The sequence below is a fragment of the Fringilla coelebs genome, assembly GCF_963513975.1.
Source record: "Fringilla coelebs genome assembly, chromosome: 25".
Classification (NCBI taxonomy): domain Eukaryota; kingdom Metazoa; phylum Chordata; class Aves; order Passeriformes; family Fringillidae; genus Fringilla; species Fringilla coelebs.
Genome location: NC_140051.1, coordinates 1805888 through 1827759, shown reverse-complemented (window position 1 = coordinate 1827759; position 21872 = coordinate 1805888). Strand labels below are relative to the sequence as shown.

The 21872-nt window shown below is 40.7% G+C and overlaps 1 protein-coding gene across 1 annotated transcript; it reads right to left on the bottom strand.

The window, feature by feature from the left end:
• Positions 1-17080: 17080 nt before the first annotated feature.
• BTG4 (BTG anti-proliferation factor 4) lies at positions 17081-21390 on the bottom strand (the record flags this gene model as incomplete). The annotated part of the gene is made up of 4 exons (XM_084221376.1): positions 17081-17257; positions 18896-19091; positions 20011-20148; positions 21218-21390. The coding sequence occupies 4 exons, from the start codon at positions 21388-21390 to the stop codon at positions 17081-17083; spliced, it is 684 nt and encodes a 227-aa protein (XP_084077502.1).
• Between the last annotated feature and the right edge of the window lie 482 nt (positions 21391-21872).

The window sequence follows — 21872 nt, the reverse complement described above, 5'->3', positions numbered from 1 at the left end:
CATTATATTGCTATTTTTATAACCATTTCATTATTATTAAACTTTCAAAATTTCCAAAACAAGTGGCTGGCATTTCTCACGCCATTTCAACACAACCACGGCAGGATCCAGGCTCCCTGCTCCTTCCCTGGAGCTTCTGTAGCACCAAAAGTTGGGGTTTTTTGCAGCTCCGCTGAGGCTGTGATGAAATCACCGAAATGATGGATTTTAATGAAGCAAAGCCGCGTGCCGGGGAGGCTCCAGGAGCAGCAGGGAGCAGGGATGACTCCGCGGGGTTCCAGGGTGCCCAGTGTCTGTTCCCCGCGGGGTTTCGGGGTGCCCAGTTTCTGTTCCCCGCGGGGTTCCGGGGTGCCCAGTGTCTGTTCCCCGCGGGGTTTCGGGGTGCCCAGTTTCTGTTCCCCGCGGGGTTTCAGGGTGCCCAGTTTCTGCTCCCCGCGGGGTTTCGGGGTGCCCAGTTTCTGCTCCCCGCGGGGTGTCGGGGTGCCCAGTTTCTGTTCCCCGCGGGGTTCCGGGGTGCCCAGTTTCTGCTCCCCGCCCGGAGAGCTGCCGGGGGCTGTGACCTTTCCGCGGAATCGTGGCTCGCAGCCCGGGGCGGCCCCGGGAGATGCCGGAGCTGATAAAGTTCTGCAGAAGGCGGCGGGCCGGGCGCTCGGGCCGGGCGGTGTTTGCTGAGCGCACCGTGAAATTGAAATTCACCCTGGCACCTTCGGGGCCGTTCCTGCTCTTTCCTCTCTCGCTGTTTATTTCCTCCTGTCTGCTCAAACTCCGACCCTCCGCTGCGTGCCCTCCCTGGATAAATAAACTTTGGGGTTTAGCTCCTACCTTAGAAGCAGAACTGCAGAGATAAAATTGATATTTTATGGCTGAGTCATTTTATGGGGCTGGTAAATGCCCGGCCCTGCCAGGAAACGCCAGGCTGGCAGCAGGGGAGCAGTTCTGGGGAAAAGGGAAGTGCTGAGTGCGCTCATCACAGCCAGGAACCGCGGGGCTGGGAATCCCAGCTTAGCACGAGGCACTTTATATCTAGAGAGATTAAAAAAAAATTAAATATATCTATTTATATATTTAAATTATAGAGAGAAAATAGATAATTATATAGAATATAGAAATATATCTATATTTTATGAATACATTAATATATAATATATAGTATTATATATTTATATATTATATATATTTTATGTATAAATATTTATATTTTATAATATAATAGATATTATATAGATATAATTATATATAATATAAAATATATTATATAAATATACTATATTTTATAGATATAATATCTATATAGATAATTATATTTATATAAAAAGATCTATATAATCTTAATATATATAATATATACTAAATTATTATAGATAAAATTATATAATATATATCCTATAATATATAATTATAATAACATATAAATATGTATTATTGATATATAAAAATATTTATATATACTTATATACTTATTTTATTTATAATAATATAATTTATATATCATATATACTATATTATGGATAAAATTATATAATATATATCCTATAATATATAATTATAATAATATATAAATATATATTATCGAGATATACAAATATATTATTTATATATACTTATATACTTATTTCTAAATATATTTTTATATTTGTATATATTTATATACATTTCTATATTTCTGTATATTTAAAATTCAGATTTTTGTGGCTTTTTTGTGTGTAAAAACCACCTGACCCCTCACTGAAACATCAGAGATTTGTCCAAGGAGCAGCAATTCCTGACCATTTCTGCACATTCCCAATTTAATCACATAAACTTTGCCAATCACAAAAATAACTATTTCTCTGAAAACCCCTCTCTTCTGTTTTTCTCCCAGACTGCCACTCAAAACAAACCAAAATATGCAAACCCCTCATTCACTGTGTCCCTCCAAAGTCCACCCAGCTGCAGGTCCTGGAACAAGCAGTTGTGTGGAGGGATTTCAGAAAAATGTGCATTTATTAGGAGCAGATGGGAAAATTCACCCAGAAGTGCTCTGGATTATTTATTTATAAATTCCTCCAGGAGAAAACAGAAACTTTGCAGGATGTGGGGACATCTCCAGCACGGCAGGGGTTGGATTTCTGCTCTGGATGGCCAGCGGGAGGTCTCAGAAATAAAAAATGTGAATAAAAAAAATCAATTCCCTGTTCCCCATCCTGCAGGGAGCCAGGCTGCCCTCTGCTGTGGGAATAACTTCGAGCTGCAGGAACCCTGCCCACGTTTGGGTTTGTCACCTCCAAACCCCCAGAAATCCTTCCAAACCACGTTCTGGACTTGCACTGCGGGTTTGGAAAACCACAGGGGGCGATCCAGGTGTGGATCATTAATTTTTCATAGCAAATCCCAAAATTACACCGATTTCTCGGCAGATTTTTTGCTTCAGGGCGCAGAGGTCATGATGAGAATAATCCCAAACCCACAGATGATCCCACATGAACTGCTGGTCCCTGGTGGGAAAGGGGGATTTGTGGGGTGGGGAAAATGGTGAATGGGGTAAATAAGGATTTGTGGACTGGGTTAAAAGGAAAATGGGGTAAATGAGGATTTGTGGGGTGGGGTAAATGGGGTAAATGAGGATTTGTGGATTGGGTTAAAAGGAAAATGGGGTAAATGAGGATTTGTGGGGTAAATGGGATAAATGGGGTAAATGGGGATTTGTGGGGTGGGGTAAATGGGATAAATAAGGATTTGAGGACTGGGTTAACAGGGAAGTGGGGTACATGAGGATTTAAGGACTGGGGAAAATGGTAAATGAGGTAAATGGGGTGAATAAGGATTTGTGGATTGGGTTAACAGGGAAATGGGGTAAATGAGGATTTGTAGACTGGGTTAAAAGGTAAGTGGGGTAAATGGGGGATTTGAGGACTGGGGAAAATGGTAAATGAGGTAAATGGGGTAAATAAGGAATTGTGGATTGGGTTAACAGGGAAATGGGGTAAATGAGGATTTGTGGACTGGGGTGAATGGGATAAATGGGGTAAATGAGGATTTGTGGATTGGGGTAAATGGGGTAAATGAGGATTCTCCAAACCCAAGGCTGCTGTAGGGACCCCGAAAGTCCAGCTGGCACAGGAGCAAACTCCATCACCCCAAAGCAGCCCTTCCCTGGCCTTATTGCACAGGAATGTTCCTGGGCCGGGCAGGGAGCAGCTCTGCTCCGTGACCCATGGGGCTCAGATAACTCCCATAAATATTTCACACCAATCTTTTCTCTCTCCCTGCCATGAAATATTCAGCAGGGAAGGAAAGCTCTCCTCACCCACTCTGGCTGCTCAGGGCAGTAAATCCATGGCCCTTTTCCTCTTCTTCCTCTCTCTTTTTCCAGCCTTGCCTGGAGTCAGAGGGGGAGCACAGCATGAAAATGATGGGGAGTGCCCAGGTGGGGCTCCCTGCAAAGGAGGAGAGCAGAGCCTGCCCACCTGCCCCGCAGGTAACTGGGACCGTTTAGATTATTATTTCCTTCTCAGTCATATACTCCGCCATAAAAATGCAGTCAGGTTGAATTTTGCTGCAATAATTCTCAGATAATTGACTGGGCTTGATGAAATTCATGTTGTAACAGGTAAAAAAGCTTGGAGAACAAATAAAATCCAGCAGGGCACTGGATTTTATTGTTGTAAAATATTGTCATTGTCATTCACATTTCAGAAGAGTTCCTTGCTGCACCATGCAGCTAAACATATTGAAATAAAAATAGTTCAATATTTAATATATTGAAATTCAATATCAAACAATTTTTACTTCAATATGTTTAATTATGTTTAATATATTATTATTTCAATATGGAATTGTTTAATATATTTACTTATGTTCGACATATTTTCATTTCAACATTTCAATATTGGATTTATATGAAATACATTCTATATTCAATATATTCAATACAGGAAATATATTCAATATAGATTATATATATTTATATGTGAAATAGATGAAATTTCATGTATGAAAGACATTAAATTATATGGATGAAATTATATATATATAAATTATATGGATGAAATTATATATATTTTAAAATTAATGTATTGTAGATGATATAATTATATATTATGTGATTAATACGTTTTATATATTATACATATGATGTAATTAATATATTTTAAGTATTTTACATATGATATATATTATAGATTTTATATATATTCTATTATCTATGATAGAATATAATGTATTTCTCTATTATTTAGTATATGTTATGTATGATATAATTAATAATATCTATTCTGTAATTCATATTACATATATCAAAAATATACTCACCAGTAAATGATATATTTCAGACATCCAAACTAGGGAATATTTTGGTCGCAGCAGGATGCATTTAACTAATTCATAACAAAACCACCCCCCAAAATCTAAACTTTAGACACATCCATTCCAGCTGCTTTGAGGGATCAACCTGACAGGAATTTTTGCTGTTCCCAGGGTTTTTCTGCCCCGCAGGGAACGGCTCGGTGCCGGTGCCGTGCCCGCCGGGGACGTTCCGGCCAGCGGGGCCAGCCCCGGGCTGCCTGCCCTGCCCCGGGGGCTCCTTCAGCCCCCGGCCCGCCCAGAGCTCCTGCCTGCCCTGCGGCTCCGGGGCCGTGCAGCCTGCGGAGGGACAGAGCACCTGCGTGTGCCGGGGGGCAGCACAGGTGTACCAGGTATGTGTGAGCAGGACAGGTGTACCAGGTATGTGTGAGTGCCAGGGGGCAGGACAGGTGTACCAGGTATGTACGAGCAGGACAGGTATACCAGGTATGTGTGAGTGCCTGGGGCCAGGACAGGTGTACCAGGTATGTGTGAGCAGGACAGATGTACCAGGTATGGCTGGGCAGCTGTGACAGCAGCTCTGAGTTACAGAATCACAGAGTCAGTCTCAGAGTCACAGAGTCACACAATCACAGAATCCCAGAGTCACAGAATTTCAGAATCACAGAGTCTCAGAATCAGAGGCACACAATCACAGAGTCACAGAATCACACAGTCACAGAATTTCAGAATCACAGAGTCACAGAATCAGAGGCACACAATCACAGAGTGACATAATCAGAATTTCAGAATCCCAGAATCTCAGAGTCACAGAATCAGTCACAGAGTCACAGAATTACAAAGTCACAGAATTTCAGAATCACAGAATCACAGTCACACAATCACAGAATTTCAGAATCACAGAATCAGAGGCACACAATCACAGAGTGACATAATCAGAATTTCAGAATCACAGAGTCTCAGAATAAGTCTCAGAATCACAGAATCTCAGAGTCGCAGGATCAATCACAGAGTCACAGAATCACACAGTCACAGAATCTCAGAGCCACACAATCGCAGAATTCCAGAATCACCAGGTTGGCTGAGACCTTCAGGATCACCGAGTCCAGCCCATGGTTGAATTCTAGCTTTCAAATATCGAAGCTAGGGGAGGTATGGAAGGTTTGGGGTGGCGCGTGGACACTGGATTTGCAAATATTCTGAATTACAAATAGTTACAAATTTACAAATAATCTGAATTCCTCAGGGTGACATCAATCCTCCCCTTTCAATACAGATTAATCACATCCAATTTCATATATGTATGTAATATATTTAATTTCATATGTATATGAACTATATTCAAAGTTGAATTCTAGCTTTCAAATATCGAAGCTAGGGGAGGTATGGAAGTTTTGGGGTGGCGCATGGATGCCAGATTTGCAAATATTCTGAACTACAAATAGTTACAAATTTACAAATATTCACAAATATTCTGAATTTCTCGGGGTGATGTTGATGCCCGCCCTCCCCAGGAAGGTTTGGGGTGGTGTGTGGACACCGGATTTGCAAATATTCTGAATTACAAATTGACAAATATTTACAAATATTCCAAATTTCTCGGGGTGGCGTCAATGCCCGCCCTCCCCAGGAAGGTTTGGGGCGGTGTGCGGACACAGACCGCAGTTCTAGCAGAGCTGTGTTGGAATTTCCAGCCCCGGGATGGCCTCTGCACCTGCCCGCCGGGATTCAGGAGCTCCGGGAGGGATGGGAATGCCTGTGCCAGGAAATCCTACCCCGTGTGCCGGGACTCAGCCTCGCGGAACCAGGAGGGGCACTGCCTGACCCCGAGGGGATGGGCTCGCTACTGCTCCCAAAAGGTATTCGGGGTTTTGCATTATTTTCCATTAAATCCCCCAATCCAGGCAGAAAACACCCCAAAAAAGCCAAATTCCCAAGCTCTCCCTTCCCAGAGCACACCCAGTATGGTGCTCCAGGATTATTTGTGTTTTCACAGGAAGTTTTACCTCTTTTCCAGCTTTAGGAACCCAAAAGGTATTAAATTTTTTTTACATTTTTTTAAAAATTAAATCCCCCAAACCAGGCAGAAAACACCCCAAAAAAGCAAAATTCCCAGACAAAGAAGGTATTATGTGTTAAACACCCCAAAAAAGCCAAATCCCCAAGCTCTCCCTTCCCAGGGCACACCCAGCGTGGTTTTCCAGGGTTATTTGCGTTTTCTGAGGGGTTTTTGCCTCTTTCCCATCTTTAGGACATTCTGGTTGTTTTTAGGACATTCTGATTTTTAGTCCCTGCTGTTTTCCCTCTCTCCCCCAGGTCTGTGCCGTCCCCAGGGATTTCCAGGGCTATGACAGAGTCCTGGGGCTCTGCCTTTGTCGCTCGGACAGCCTGGAGAGGGTTTGCAATTCCCAGTGCAGAAAACAACAAAAATCCACCCTGCAGCTCTCCTGCGCAGAGAAAACACCTCAGCTCCTCATCACCCACAGCAACGGGAGCCAGGTGACAAAAATTCCAATTTCCCCCATCCCTCTCCTCCCTCAGGCTCTGCCCCTCGCTCCTTTTTTGCTCAGAAAACCCTAAAATGCAACAGCAGCAACAAAATCCCCAAATGCTCATGTTCTTCTATTACTTTTTAATTCTGCTTCACCCATGGAAAAACAGAAAAAAAAACCCCAAAAAATCGGAATTATTTTTCTTTCAGACTGCTGTTTTCTTAGAAGGTTTGAGGAAAGTTCTACCGAGACCAAATTTCTCTTTGGATGATGTTTGTGCTGCAGGACAGCAAATGCACCCAGCGCACCTCGTGGGGATGAGCGGTGAGGGAAAATAATTATTGGGGTGTTTGATGGGGTTTGCGCACAAAAAAAGGTTTTTTGTGGGGTTTAAAACACAAATAAGGAGAAATCTCCAGGTTTATTCCTGAAAAAATATAATTTTAGCACTCCACACCAAATTTGTCCTGCTTGGTGTCAGAATATTCATTTGAAATTTGTGCATTTCCAATGGTGAAAACCAGAAAAAACTGATTTTTTTTTTTTTGGTACCTCTCCAGGGAAAGGATTTTTAGGGGTTTATAATCCTGACCCTCAATTAATTCAGGACCTCCTGGTGCAGGATGAGCCTTCAGCACTCCGGGAAATGAATCCTCCCTCAGCAGCTGCTCCAGGTGAGTTCTCCTGCAAAGCTCCTCAATTTCTGTATATTTGTGTATAAATATTTTAAAAATATTTATATTATATATAAGATATATAAAATTAAATATTTTCTTATATCTAAAATTAAATTTACATGCATAGGGGTTTTAATGTGTATAGTTTTATATATATTTTAGATATATATTTTAATATAGTTTTAATATATATCGTTTTTAATAGATATAGTTGTATATATTTTTATATCTATAGTTTTATATATAGTATTTAGATATGTAACTATATATAATTTTAATGTATATATAATATTATTCTAAAAAAATTAAATGTATATCTATATCAGGTTTTTAATATATATATGGTTATGTCATTATTCATACATATAGTATTTATTTATGAGTATTTAGAAATATGTGGTTTTAACGTTTATATTTTTTATTTTAATATTTTAAAATTATATATATTTATTCATATTGTGCTTATTTATTTAAACTCTAAATGTACAAATATATTTATGAATATAAAAAGGGATTTCTGTCTCCTAAGGCTGCTCTGTGCCCTCCCAGATCCCCCTGGCCCCGAGGAGTGCAGGGAACAAATCCTGAGCCCCCCGAATTCCACATCCCAGCCCCCGTTTTTGGGCATCCTCAACCCCATCACCTGCATCAGCAGCCCCGTGACCCTGCTCTTCCTCAGCACCCCGGAGCATTTCCCGCTCTATGACGTGTGAGTACAGCCAGAAAACACAGGAATCTCATGTTAGCCACCAGAAATTCTGCACCTTTTCCTTTATCATGTGTCAGTAAAGTCAAAACTATAAAATTCTACACAAAAATCCACACAATTCTACGTCAGCCACCAGAAATTCTGCACTTTTTCCTTTATCATGTGTGAGCACACCCCAAACCATAAAATTCTACACAAAAATCCACACAATTCTACCTCAGCCACCAGAAATTCTGCACCTTTTCCTTCATCATGTGTGAGTACACCCAAAACCTTTAAAGAGCTCAGTTCGTGCAATTTCACATCAGCCGCCAGAAATTCTGCATTTATAAATCTCCGCCCATTTATCAGCCTAGAAAGAAAAATAATTAAAATCAAACAAGTAGCAAGAAATTTTTTTGTATCTTCCCTCCTAGAAACAACCTGTACAACACAAATGCTGAATTTGACTGGGGAGATTTCCGGAGCCTGAGGGAGGAAATCAGGGAAATCCCCAGAAATTCCCAGAAACTCCTCCTGTTCCTTTTCCAGTTCCAGGCCCCCGGCACCTACGTGCTCCAGCTGAGCAGCAACAGGCACAAGAGAATGGTTGGTACCCAGAAAATCTTTTTTTTTAATTTATAATTCCCCAAAATTATAAATTATAATTGTAATTTATAAAATTATAAATGAAATTATAATGCACAGAAAGCATTTTGTGGTCCAGGTGAAAGTTTAGAAGCTGCAAAAGTAACAATGAGCATCTTTTTATAGCACAGAGATAAATGGGAGGGGGAAATAGAGAAATTCCTGTAAATTTGACAGTGTAAGTGCAAAAAATGAATTTAAATAATTATAAATATGGACTTGTGTTTTCATGCAGTACCTCAATGGGGGGACACAAAACCCTAACTGGCTTTCTGGTGTTGTACGCAGAAAATCTCAATTTTTTATTTGTAATTTGCCTCTTGGAAAAGCATTTTGTGCTCCAGGGGAAAGTTTGGAAGTGTGGGAAGCTGCAGAAACAACAGCGAGCATCTTTTATAGGGAAAAACTGGGCAATTCCTGCAAACTGGCCAGTGTAAGTGCAAAAAGTGACTTTAAACCATCATAAATCTGATTTTGTGAGTGATAACAGCGAGCATCTTTTGATAGTGAGGGAGAAACGGGGCAACTCTTGGAAATTGGGCAGTGTAAGTGCAAAAAGTGACTTTAAATCATTATAAATCTGATTTTGTGAGTGATAACAGCGAGCATCTTTTGATAGTGAGGGGAAAGGGGGGCACCTCTTGGAAAGTGGCCAGTGTAAGCGCAAAAAGTGACTTTAAATCATCATAAATCTGATTTTGTGAGTGACAACCGTGAACATCTTTTATAGGGAAAAACTGGGCAATTCCTGCAAACTGGCCAGTGCAAGTGCAAAAAGTGACTTTAAATCATTATAAATCTGATTTTGTGAGTGACAACAGCGAGCATCTTTTGATAGTGAGGGGAAAGGGGGGCACCTCCTGGAAATTGGGCGGTGTAAATGCAAGAAATGAATTAAAACCATTACAAACCCGCTGTCGTGTCGCCGTGCAGTACCTGAGGGTGATGCCAGCAGGGACACGGTGCCAGCAGGACGGGCCCTTCCTGCCCAGCACGCCCAGGGCCGCGGTGCAGGTGGGCATCGCCCCCAGGAAGGAGCCGGAGCTGCGGCTCAGCCCCGACTGGGCAGCGCTGGCCGGGCTGAGCGCGGGGCTGCTGCTGCTGCTGGCGGCCGGGCTGGCGCTGCCGGTGAGTACAACCAACGCCGTCCATCCCTTCATTCCAGCTCTAATTAATCCCATTGTATTATATTAGATATCATATATTATATATCATATATTATATATCATATATTATATATCATATATTATATATCATATATTCTATTATTACACTTTTTATTTTTATTATTACACTACTTATGCTACTTATACTTATTATTATTATGATTATACTGCGTATATTTTTATATTATATTTTTATCATACAATTTTACACAATGAACCCACAATTTGTCCATTCCTAGATTTTTAAAGAACATTATATATATTATATATTATATATATGATATATATTATGTGTATTATCTATATTATACGCTATATCTATTATATCTATTATATTATATATAATAGATATAATATATTATATATATTACAGATATTCTAGATATTCTAGATATTATATATATTATATATGAGCTCTGCACTCCTGCTGCTGCTGGCTGCCTCTCTGGCATGGCCTGTGAGTGCAATAAATTTCATTAATTAATTTTATGTTATTTTTAATTAATCCCAATCTTTATATTATACTGCATTATATTACATTACATTATATTCATTACTTTTTATTTTTATTATTATACTTCTACAACTTACACTTATTAATATTATATTTTTATTATACAATTTTACACAATGAACCCACAATTTGTCCATTCCTACATTTTTAAAGAATATTATATATTTTTTTTCTATATTATATACACTTATATATCATAAATATTGTATATGAGCTCTGCACTCCAGCTGCTGGCTGCCTCCCTGGCACTGCCTGTAACTACAATTAATCCCAATCTTTTAAAGAACTTTTGTGGGTTTTATTGCGAATTCTGCGGATTTTATTTAGAATTTTGCGAATTTTTATTTTGAGTTTTGCGCATTTTAGTTTATTTATTCCTTTAGGGTTTTTTTTTAGTTTATTTCATTTAAGCTGCTTCAATCTGATTCTGAATTTCGCAGCTGCTGTGCCGGGGCCCGGGCTGTGTCCCGAGGGGCAGCCCCAGCCCCGCATTCCGGCGGCGGCAGCTCCGCTACAGCCTGGACGGATTCTGCTCCCCAATTCCAGCCGTGATTTCCCGGAGAAAAACTCACCCGTCCCTGCAGCTCCGGGCTGGGCGCTCCTGCGGCGCTGCTCGCACAGGTCAGGCAGCAAAAAAACCCTAAAAACCAAAAAAAACCTCCAAATACCCAAAACTAAAAAAAATCCTAAAGCCCCAAAAAAGTCTAAAAAACCAAAAATGCCCTAAAACCCCCAAAATCCCCCCTAAAACCCCGAAAAAGCCTAAAAACCCTAAACAACCCCAAAAACCCCCCAAAAAACCAAAATCCCCCCCAAAACCCTAAACCCCCGAAAAAGCCTAAAACCCCTAAAGAACCTTAAACCTAAAAAAACCTAAAAGCCCCTAAACCCCCCCAAAACACCTGAAAACCCTAAAAGCAAAAGAAATAAACCCTAAAAAAAAAACAACCTAAAAACACCCCTGCAAAAACCCTAAAAAGCCCCCCAAAACCCTTAAAAACCCTAGAAAACCCAAAAAAACCCTAAAAACAACAAAAAAATCTTAAAACCCAAAAAAAACCCCTAAAAATTCTTAAAAACCCAACCCCCCCCAAAAAACCCTGAAGACCAAAAAAATCTTAAAATCCAAAAAACCGTAAAAACCCAATAAAATCCAAAAAAACCCCCAAAACTCCCCCAAAAATCCTAAACCCCCTAAAAACCCCAAAACCCTAAAAAGCAAAAACAATCCTAAAAGCCCTAAAAACCTAAACAAACCCTAAAAACAAAAAAAAAAAAAGCCAAATCCAGGCGGGTTCTGCCCAGAATGGAGCCCAAATTCTGAGTTCAGGCTGCTGAGCCCCAGGAATCTGCGCTGAGAACCAGCCTGAAAGTGATAAAACATCAATAAAATTAATAATATAATCACAATTAATTAAATTAATTAATGCAAATTCCTTTTTCCAGCCACTTTCCCGGGCAGAGGGGAGCCCTGGGAGCCTGAGGAACAAATGGACCTGGAAGATTTTAACACAAAAATTTTCTTTGAGCTGCTGCTGAGGCAGTCCCAGTCTGTCACCACCACCCTGGGCCACTTCAAAGAAGAGGTAAAAATTCTTTTTTTCAATTAAAAAATGAAATTTATTCGTAATTAATTAATTTCTTCAACTTTTTATCTGTGAAATGAAAAAAAAATCGGATTTTCTGCACTGCAGAGCTGCAGGTTAAGCTGAGGAGAGATGAATAAATGATTAGATGAGTGGGTTATTTAAATTTTATTGTAAATTTATTAATTTTGCTGCTGAAATCAAGAGGAGAACATTTCACAGCCCAAATTTGGATCCACCTGGGGCACTCTGGGGAACTCCAGGTGAGGTTTTAAAGACAGCAGAGGGAGCTGGATCACAGCAAGCATGTAAGAGAAAAATAATAAATAAATAAAAATGAATTTAATTATAAATAATAAAATAAATAATAAATAATAAATAATATGGAAAAAAAATCATCATTCCCCAGTCTGAGCCAAGCTCTCATTTATTTGTTTGCACCAAAAAATTGTCCCCAGTTTGGGGTTTAGTACAAAAAGGGAAATTTCACCAGCTCCAAATCATCCTTTGCTCCTAAAATCAGCTTTTAATTTTATTTATTTATTACTTTTTATTGATTTTCTATTTTATTTTGTACCTCAGGTGAAAGTTGTGTATCACAGGGTGATGAATGAAATCTCCTTGCTGAAAAAGCTTTGGCTGAAGGCTCTGAGCATCCCAGCAAAGGGGGAGGAAGAGGAAGAGGAGGAGGAAGAGAGCACAGCTGGAAAAGAGCAGGTAGAGCTCAGCTCAGCAGGAGTTTTACACGGAATAAATGAAATTTGTACATGGAATAGCAAATTGAATTTATAGGTGGAACAGCGACTTGAGTTTATACATGGAATAAGAAAAAAAGTTGAATTTATACATGGAATAGCAAATTGAAATTCTACATGGAATGGTGAATTAAATTTATACATAGAAAGGTGAATTGAAATTAATATGTGGAATATATTGAATTTATACGTGGAATAACGAATTGAATTTATACGTGGAATAACGAATTGAATTTATACATGGAAAGGTGAAATGAATTTATACATGGAATAGCAAATTGAATTTATACATGGAATAGCAAATTGAATTTATACATGGAATAACAAATTGAAATTCTACATGGAATGGTGAATTAAATTTATACATGGAAAGGAGAATTGAAATTAATAGGTGGAATAAATTCAATTTATACGTGGAATAACGAATTGAATTTATACATGGAAAGGTGAAATGAATTCATACATGGAAAGGTGAAATGACTTCATACATGGAATAGCAAATTGAATTTATACATGGAATAGCAAATTGAATTTACACTTGGAATGGTGAATTGAATCTATACACAGAATGAAAAATTGAATTCTCTTCTAGAAATTTTAGGCACAGCCATGTAAAACATCACTTTTAGTGCAGCAATATTTAATATTTTACAGGCTGCAAAACAATTTGTCCATAAACAAGAGGTGATGCCCAAAACCTGCAAGGGATCAGAGCAAAATAACAAAAAACTTGCCTGAGAAAGACGTTAAACAGAAGGCAATATCCAAATCAGATTTGCAACATTTCCATGAACCTGGGGGGTGTGGAAAGCTCTGGGAGTTTGGGACAATGATCACTGGAAAAGGCTCTGAAATTGCAGCAGCATTTCATGGGACAATCTGGTATTATTCTGTAATTTAGGGTTTGCAAGAAAAGGCAGGGGGTGCCAGGAGGTTTAATTTGATAAAATTACCTTTGTGATGGAGAAAATCTGTGCTGCTCCAGGCGCCTCCCTCGGGGTCCCCGCAGGGCTTTGGGAGCCCCCAGAGCCCCAGGGCCAATGGCACCAGGGACATCCCACGGGATCCTCGGGATTTCATCCCCCAAAAACTGATCCCAGTGCTCCAGTCCCTGCTCCAGATGCTGCAGGAGAACAGAAAAAACAATTTATCACCTGAGAGCCCAGGTAGGAGAGGAGAGAAAGGCGCTGCCACTCCCCCTGGTTTTATTCTAATATTATTTCAGCTTTAAATCCACAAGATTCTCCTGTAAATCAGATTTTGGTCCCATTTTGGTGAAGATCTCCTTGGGCTTAATAAGCAAATTAATTTTAATACCTGTACAGCAAATATTTATTTAATAAGTATTAATTCAGTAATAAAAATTAATTAGAAAAGTAATATTTATTAGATTTTAATACATGTATTACATAAATGGACTCATTAAAAGTTATTTGATAAATTTATTTCTTAAATAAATAATATATTAAAAATATGGAAATATACATTAGGAATAGTTATATATAATCTATATTATATATTTTATGTATTTATAATATATAAATGTATAAAATATATATAGGTTATATAGGTTATATATAACTATATATATCTATATAACTATAATATATAACTATATATAACATTATAATATATATCTAATTACATTTTATATAATAGGTATATAGCGATAATATTATGTTAACATATATATTAATAATATGTTACATTTTGAAATATAAATGATATAAATTTATTTATACAATAAATAAATGTATTAAGATTTAATTTAATAAATTTTCAACTAAATAAATTCATTAAAAATATGAATGTATATTAATAATGATATATAGTATCTATTTTTATATATTTAACAATAATTATTTGGGCAGCTGCTGGCATCCAGGATCTCCCTGCTGCACCCCCAGCTCACAACTGGCTGATGAAGAAAAACCAGAATTTCCTTCACCCCCTGAGCAGGAGTGGAAGGCACAGCCTTGGACAGAAGGCACAGTGAGCAGAATTTCCAATTATTTACTATTTAATCTTTTTATTTCACTACCTTGTAAAGTGAAATTTGCCCTTCTGGTTTGCTCCTGTGAAGATGAAATTTGAATGCTGGCGTTTCTTCTGTCTCAATTTAAACTTTTCCCTGGTTTTTTAGCCCTGGAGAGGAAACTGTCAGTTCCTTGTCCCCTTCAGAGCTGGAGGATAAAGTGGATGCACTGACTGAGGAGCTGCTGCAGATTGCAGAGGATGAAGAGCAGTTTATAAGCAGCAAAGGCAACGAAGATCTGCTCTCTTATTACCTTGAAATAACCAGCCTGGAGAAGGAGAGTTTGGTCAAACAAATAAATGCTTTAGAAGAGGAAATAGCCCAGGGCAGAAAGTTGTGATGCTCCAAACTCCCTGGTTTGGTTCCTGCTCTGTAAGCGCTGTAGTGAGGGATGGGGGACTCTGGCAGCTCTTCAAAATGCAGGTTATTACAAAATGCAATTTATTGTGTCCAAGAGGTCAGAGCAGTCCAGGGCCGTGGGTGACAGAGCTGTGCCCACAGCTGTCAGCTCCAGCTGCAGGCAGGCCTGGAGACCCTGAGTTTAGGTACAAGTGCATGATAGAGCTTTCTTCTGGTTACAAACACATTCTATACTTTTCTTTGCTGAGCATCTTCATACAGCAGAGCCAATCTATACCTTAACTTTAACCTATAGCCTCTCATAACTGCTCTCATTACCATTTTCATGTTCCTGCTCTCCAATCACTCACAGTCAGTACATCACAGTTTCAGCCAGAAGTTGTTTTTCAGTTTTCTTGCAGTGGAAAATTCTGAGACCTTTTTTCTCCTTGCCATATTTGCTGACTTGTTTGCCTGTACTCTCTTCCTGCTTGGTGAAAGCACCTTCTTGTTTGGGGTGGGTTTATCCTTTGCTCTAAGCCATAAAACCCCTTCTAACTCACACACCCTTTGGCTCCTTGGTTACCCAGTGAGACTGGCTCAGCAATTCTGTTCTTCTCTATCAAAACTTGCTTCCATCTCTATTCCTTCTTCAGATTCTCCCTTCAAGAATCTTCCTGCCAAGCACCTGTGAGACTTTGTCAAACTTCCATCCTTCCCAACACTGCTCCCCTGCACTGGGCATTAGGCTCCAAAGGAAATCTCTATTTCTGCTTCAAATCCAGTGTGTTTCTCCTCTCCATCCCAAAGGCTCATTAAATCAGGAGGGAAAGCAGTGCAGGGATTGAAGTGACAAGACTTTGGCCAGAGGCAATGACATTTCTGGCCACATCCAAGTGCTGAGAAGAAATATTGCTGCAAAAGCCCCAACTCAGAGTTTCCAGGAACAGGAGCAGAAAATAGAACCACTCAATTCCTAGTGTGCAATAAATTATTCTTTCAATTAATGCATCACTCCACGAGGTGCTCTGAGGCCTCAGCAGCTGAGAGCTGCAGTTTTCTGATTTTATGACGCAGCAAGAACTGCAGATACATTTACTTGCATTAATTACAGCTGTTTAATTACACTTAAAGTGCAAGAAATTAATATTTTCCACCATTGAAGCAATTTCTGAAGTCACCTCATCTCAGTTCTGTGCTACCACCCCCCCAGGAATGCACTGTCCAGGACAGTGCTTTTAAACCTGGGGAATGAGCCTGTGCTCCCAAATTCCAGAGCCAAACCCCAAAACATTCAATATTTCCTAACCAGTGAAACATCAGCTCAGCCTCCAGTGTAGATAAAAAGCAAGTGAGGGAAGAGCAAAGTCACTCAAAACCCGTTTTTTACCCCTATGAACACAAAACACGTGGGGGCACTGCAGAATTTAAGTATTTTTGGGAGTCACTGAATACCCCAGATATTTCTGCTGGTGGTATTTAGGTCTTGGCTCCTGACACCTTTGCCAGAAGGAAGCAAAGTGCTTTTCAAAGCAGCTTGGGGGTGTTTTTATCTCCCTTCACCTGCTGGTGTTTCCACCAAAAATCTCATGAACACCCTTCAAGGCACCACCAGCAGCTGGCTTTGATAAAAAAACATCAGCAGATTTATTGATTTATGCATTTCCTTTTTAACTCACAAGCAGAATCTCACATTACATCTTCAATCTTATGTTAACATCAATTAAAAACATTTAAAATCCTGGGGGAGAAAAAAGAAAGAAAATCCCCCTAAACATTCATAAATACAGAGTCAGCGACAGGGATTAGACAGGAAGTGCTGTTTTTATGAGGTTTTGCAGTGCCAGCCTTCAGCCCCTCACAAAACCAGGGCTCCAGAGCCCCCGAGGAGCCCTGGCTCTACCTCTTGGTGTTGATCCAGTGGTACCTGTCCACACGTGGGCCAGCGAAGGTGGCCGTGGGTCTGTAGGTCCGGTAGCCCCTGTGCTGGCCAAGGTGGGAGCCCTCAGCCAGGTGGGGCTTCCTGTGCAGGTATGGCCACCAGGGCTGGGGGGGAGCCTTGCAGAAGTCACCAAACTGAGCAGCAGAAAATGGGGGGGGAAAACAAAGTTAAAGTGTGCTGGGGAAGGAGGGGGGAGCGCTCAGGCCACCCCAATTCCACCAGGCTCCCTTCTGGGCCACCGCTGCTGCCTCCTCCCAAAGCTCATCCCACCCACAGGAAAACATTCCAAGGACAAGCCCAGGTGCCACATTGTAGCCAGGATTTTTCAGGAAATATCATTTCTTTAGGAGTTTTTCTCCTGAGAAGCTAAGAGGCCTCAGAAATGAAATGTAAGCAATGATTGTCTGCTGCTGTGGGATGCAACAGGTGGATCTGGGATTGGTCTCGTGGTTGTTTCTAATTAATGGCCAATCCCAGTCCAGCTGTCCAGACTGTCTTGGTTGGACACAAGCCTTTGTTATCACTCTTTTTCTGTTCTTAACCAGCCTGCTGATGAAATCCTTTCTTTTAGTATAGTTTATTATAATATATATCATAAAATAATAAATCAGCCTTCTGAAACACAGTCAGATCCTCATCTCTTCCCTCATCCTGGGAGCCCCCTGATCACCATCACACCACATCCTTTAAACCCCTCCAGTGACTCCACCAGGGCTGGTCACCACCTCATGGAGAATTCAATCCTTCAAACAGTTCATCCTCTGCTCATCCCACCCACTGCCCCACTGAGGCTGGGAAAAGCCTTCCAGGGACAAGGACAAGCCCAGCTGTGCCCCAGGCTGTGTCCCCAGATGCCACATCCTTTAAACCCCTCCAGGGATGGTGACTCCCTCAGGGCTGCTCAGCACCCCAGGGAAACAATTTAATTCTTCAAACAGCTAACACACTGCTGGCAAAACACACCAAGTGGAATAACGAGAATTAGTCAGCAAGAAACAGGGCCACAACCCCTAAACTCTGCTTCACCAAGCAGGGACAAGTGTGACATTAAAACCAGCTTTTATGGGACAGTGACACCACGTGCCAGGGCTGGAAAACCCTTCCAAGAGAGAAATCAAACCTGAACCTCCCCTGGAACAGCTCAGGGCTGTTTCCTCCCATCCTGTCCCTGGGAGAGGAGCCTGACCCCACCTGCCAGAGCTGGAAAACCCTTCCAGGGCAGAAATCAAACCTGAACATCCCTTGGAAAACCCTTCCAGGGGAGAAATCAAACCTGAACATCCCTTGGAAAAACCTGAACATCCCTTGGAAAAACCTGAACATCCCTTGGAAAAACCTGAACATCCCTTGGTTTGAGGTTGTTTTCTCCCATCCTGTTCCTGGGAGAGGAGCTTGACCCCACCTGCCAGGGCTGGAAAACCCTTCCAGGAGAGAAATCAAACCCAAACATCCCTTGGAAAAACCTGAACATCCCTTGGAAAACCCTTCCAGGGGAGAAATCAAACCTGAACATGCCTTGGTTTGAGGTTGTTTGCTCCCATCCTGCCCCTGGGAGAGGAGCCTGACCCCACCTGCCAGAGCTGGAAAACCCTTCCAGGGCAGAAATCAAACCTGAACATCCCTTGGAAAAACCTTCCAGGGGAGAAATCAAACCTGAACATCCCTTGGTTTGAGGTTGTATCATCCCTCCCTGTCCTGGGAGAGGATCCTGACCCCACCTGCCCGAACCTCTCTGGAGGGATTTTAGGGCGAGGGGCTCCCCCAGAGCTCACCTGGTAGATGCTGTTGGGGTTGCTGACGGTGGGGATGGCTCTGGGCTCCTTGCTGAAGCTCTCCTCGTCCGAGGAGGTGCTGGAGTGGCAGTCCAGGGCTGCCCTGCCCACGGCCAGGCTGATCTGCTGTGGCAGCTCGGGGCTCTGCTCCCCGCCGAAGCGCGCCACGGTGAAGGGCCGGCTCCTCTCCCCGTACCTGCAAGGGCTCCGTGAGCGCTGCCGGCACCGACAGCGGCCCCAAAACACCCCTCGGCCAGGAGAGTGCTCCTGAGCAGCCTCAGAGGAAAAACACTATGATCTGATTGGCTTCTGCTGGGTTCTGCTGCTTTGGAATGTGTTTGGAGGTTGTTTTATTTTTAATGTGAGCTGTTTTAACTCAACAGCCAATCAAGGCCAAGCTGTGTCAGGGCTCTGGAAGAAGTCACTAGTTTTCATCGTCATCTTTTTAGCATTGTGTGAGCATCCTTTCTGTATTCTTTAGTAGAGTTTAGTATTTAATTTAATATATAACAAATACTTTCGTATACTATATAAATATACATTATTTATAATATAAACCATAAATATATATTATAGATACTACATATTTTATATAATATATTATATATAATAGGCATAATAGTCTATAATATATTATATATAACAGGCATAATAGTCTATAATATATTATATACATAATATAATAAACATAAGGTATAATATATAATGTACATAAAGTATATTATATAATATACATAATATGTTATATAAACACATATTATATAATTATACATAATATATAATATAATTATATAAAATACGTAATGTATTACATAATATAATTGTATATAATGCATTTAATATCTACTATATAGTTTAATAATATAGTATACTACATATTTTATAACGTTTATATGAAATATAATAAATGTATAACATAAATATATACTATTGATATATCACAGTAGAGATTATATACTATAGTAAATAATATACTATGATTTAATATCATATAGTACACTACCATACTATGCTATAATACAGTATAATAAAACAATAAACGAGCCTTGTGAGAACACGCAGTCCGACTCCTCCCTCCCCGCCAACCCAGCCCCAAGGCTCCCCCCGGGGCTCACCTGCAGCACACCTGGAAGGGATCCACCCACAGCGTCATCTCCTCGGGCAGCCCCAGCAGCTGGAAGTCCACGTCGCTCTGCGCACACGCCTGCTCCAGCAGCGGCTCCCGAGCCCGCTGCCGGTTGATCCGGATGCACCTGCGAGCGGCACAGAGCCCCGGGCTGGGCGGGCACCGCACCCCGAGCGCTGCTGTGCTCCCCGCGCTCCTGAGCCGGGGATGCTGCTCACTGCAGCCCCCAGCAGCCCTCCGGCCTCAGCAGCTGATCGAGCAGCTCAAACCCACCCGGATTTTAGTGCTCAGCAACAGCTGATGAGCCGAGCCCCTGCTTTAAGTGTTTAAAACAAAACCATCCCCAAAGTCACTGTAGGACCGCTTGAATTCTGCATCCTGGCAGTCAGGGGCTACTTGAAACACGTGCCTTAAGATTTCCACCTCACTGCTCTAATACCACATTTCCAGGTTAAAAAATAAGAATAAAAATCCACCTTGGCTCTCTAATCCCTCATTTCCAGGTAAAAAAGCCATTTCTACCTCAGTTCCCTAATCCCTCATTTCCAGGTAAAAAAAGCCATTTCTACCTCCATTCTCTAATCACACATTTACCGCTTAAAAAAAAAAATATTTAAAAATCCACCTTAATTCTCTAATACTATATTTCCAGGTAAAAAAAATATTTCCATCTCAGTTTTTTAATCCCACATTTCCAGGTAAAAAAAGCCATTTCTACCTCAATTCCCTAATCCCTCATTTCCAGGTAAAAAAGCCATTTCTACCTCAGTTCCCTAATCCCTCATTTCCAGGTAAAAAAGCCATTTCTACCTCAATTCCCAAATCCCTCATTTCCAGGTAAAAATGTCATTTCTACCTCAGTTCTCTAGTCACACATTTACAGCTTAAAAAAAAATTCCACCTCACTTCTCTAATCCCACATTTACAGATTAAAAAAAATTATTTTCACCTCAGTTCTCTAATCCCCCATTTACAGGTTAAAAAAAAAAAAATCCATCTCAGTTTTCCACCTCTATTCACACATTTATGGGTTTTAAAAAAAATTTAATTTTCACCCATTAATAAGTTTTTCTTTCAAGTTTAAGGGGCATCCTGGTGGTTCCCTCTGCATTATTTATTTCACTTTAAGGCCTCCAGGAATTGCCTCTTGCATGCCCAGCTGAGGCTCCACGTCCTCCTCCTGAGCCCCCTCTCACCTGAAGCCCTGGCCCCGGGAGGGGTTGTCCAGGTACCAGTGATTTTTGTACTTTTCAAACAGCAGCGTGGTCAGCTTGGCTGCAAACTTCTCCATTTTGTGCTTGCTCAGCCTGTCTTCCCTCTTCACCAGCTTGGTGATGAAGAAAACCGTGGCAGCAATTTCATCTTTCATCTTCAGCTGGAGCACAGGAGGTGCTGGAGCAGAGAGGGAACAGCACAGCAGAGATTTAATAACATTAAGGCACTGTCAGCTTCCAAAAACTGAGGCTGCAAAATCCACACGAGCTAGGCTGGATGAGCCTGACTGCCAAACAACGTTTTAAATTTAGTTTGGGATATTAAAACCACTCCAATGCATTACTAGAAGGTGCCTGCACAAAGCAAGAGAGACTATAAAAAAAAAAGGAGTTTAAGATATAACAGTTCTTATTTGTCACATACATTACAAGCAGCAGACCTCACTAATAGAGAGATTTTTATGTAAAAAAAGATCAAAAATATCACCCTTTCACAGCAGGGAAAAACTGATGCTGCAAAATCCACACAAGCCAGGATAGAACGAGCCTGGATAAGCCTGACTGCCAAACAACATTTTAAATTTAGTTTGGGATATTAAAACCACTCTAATGCATTACTAGAAGGTGCCTGCACTAA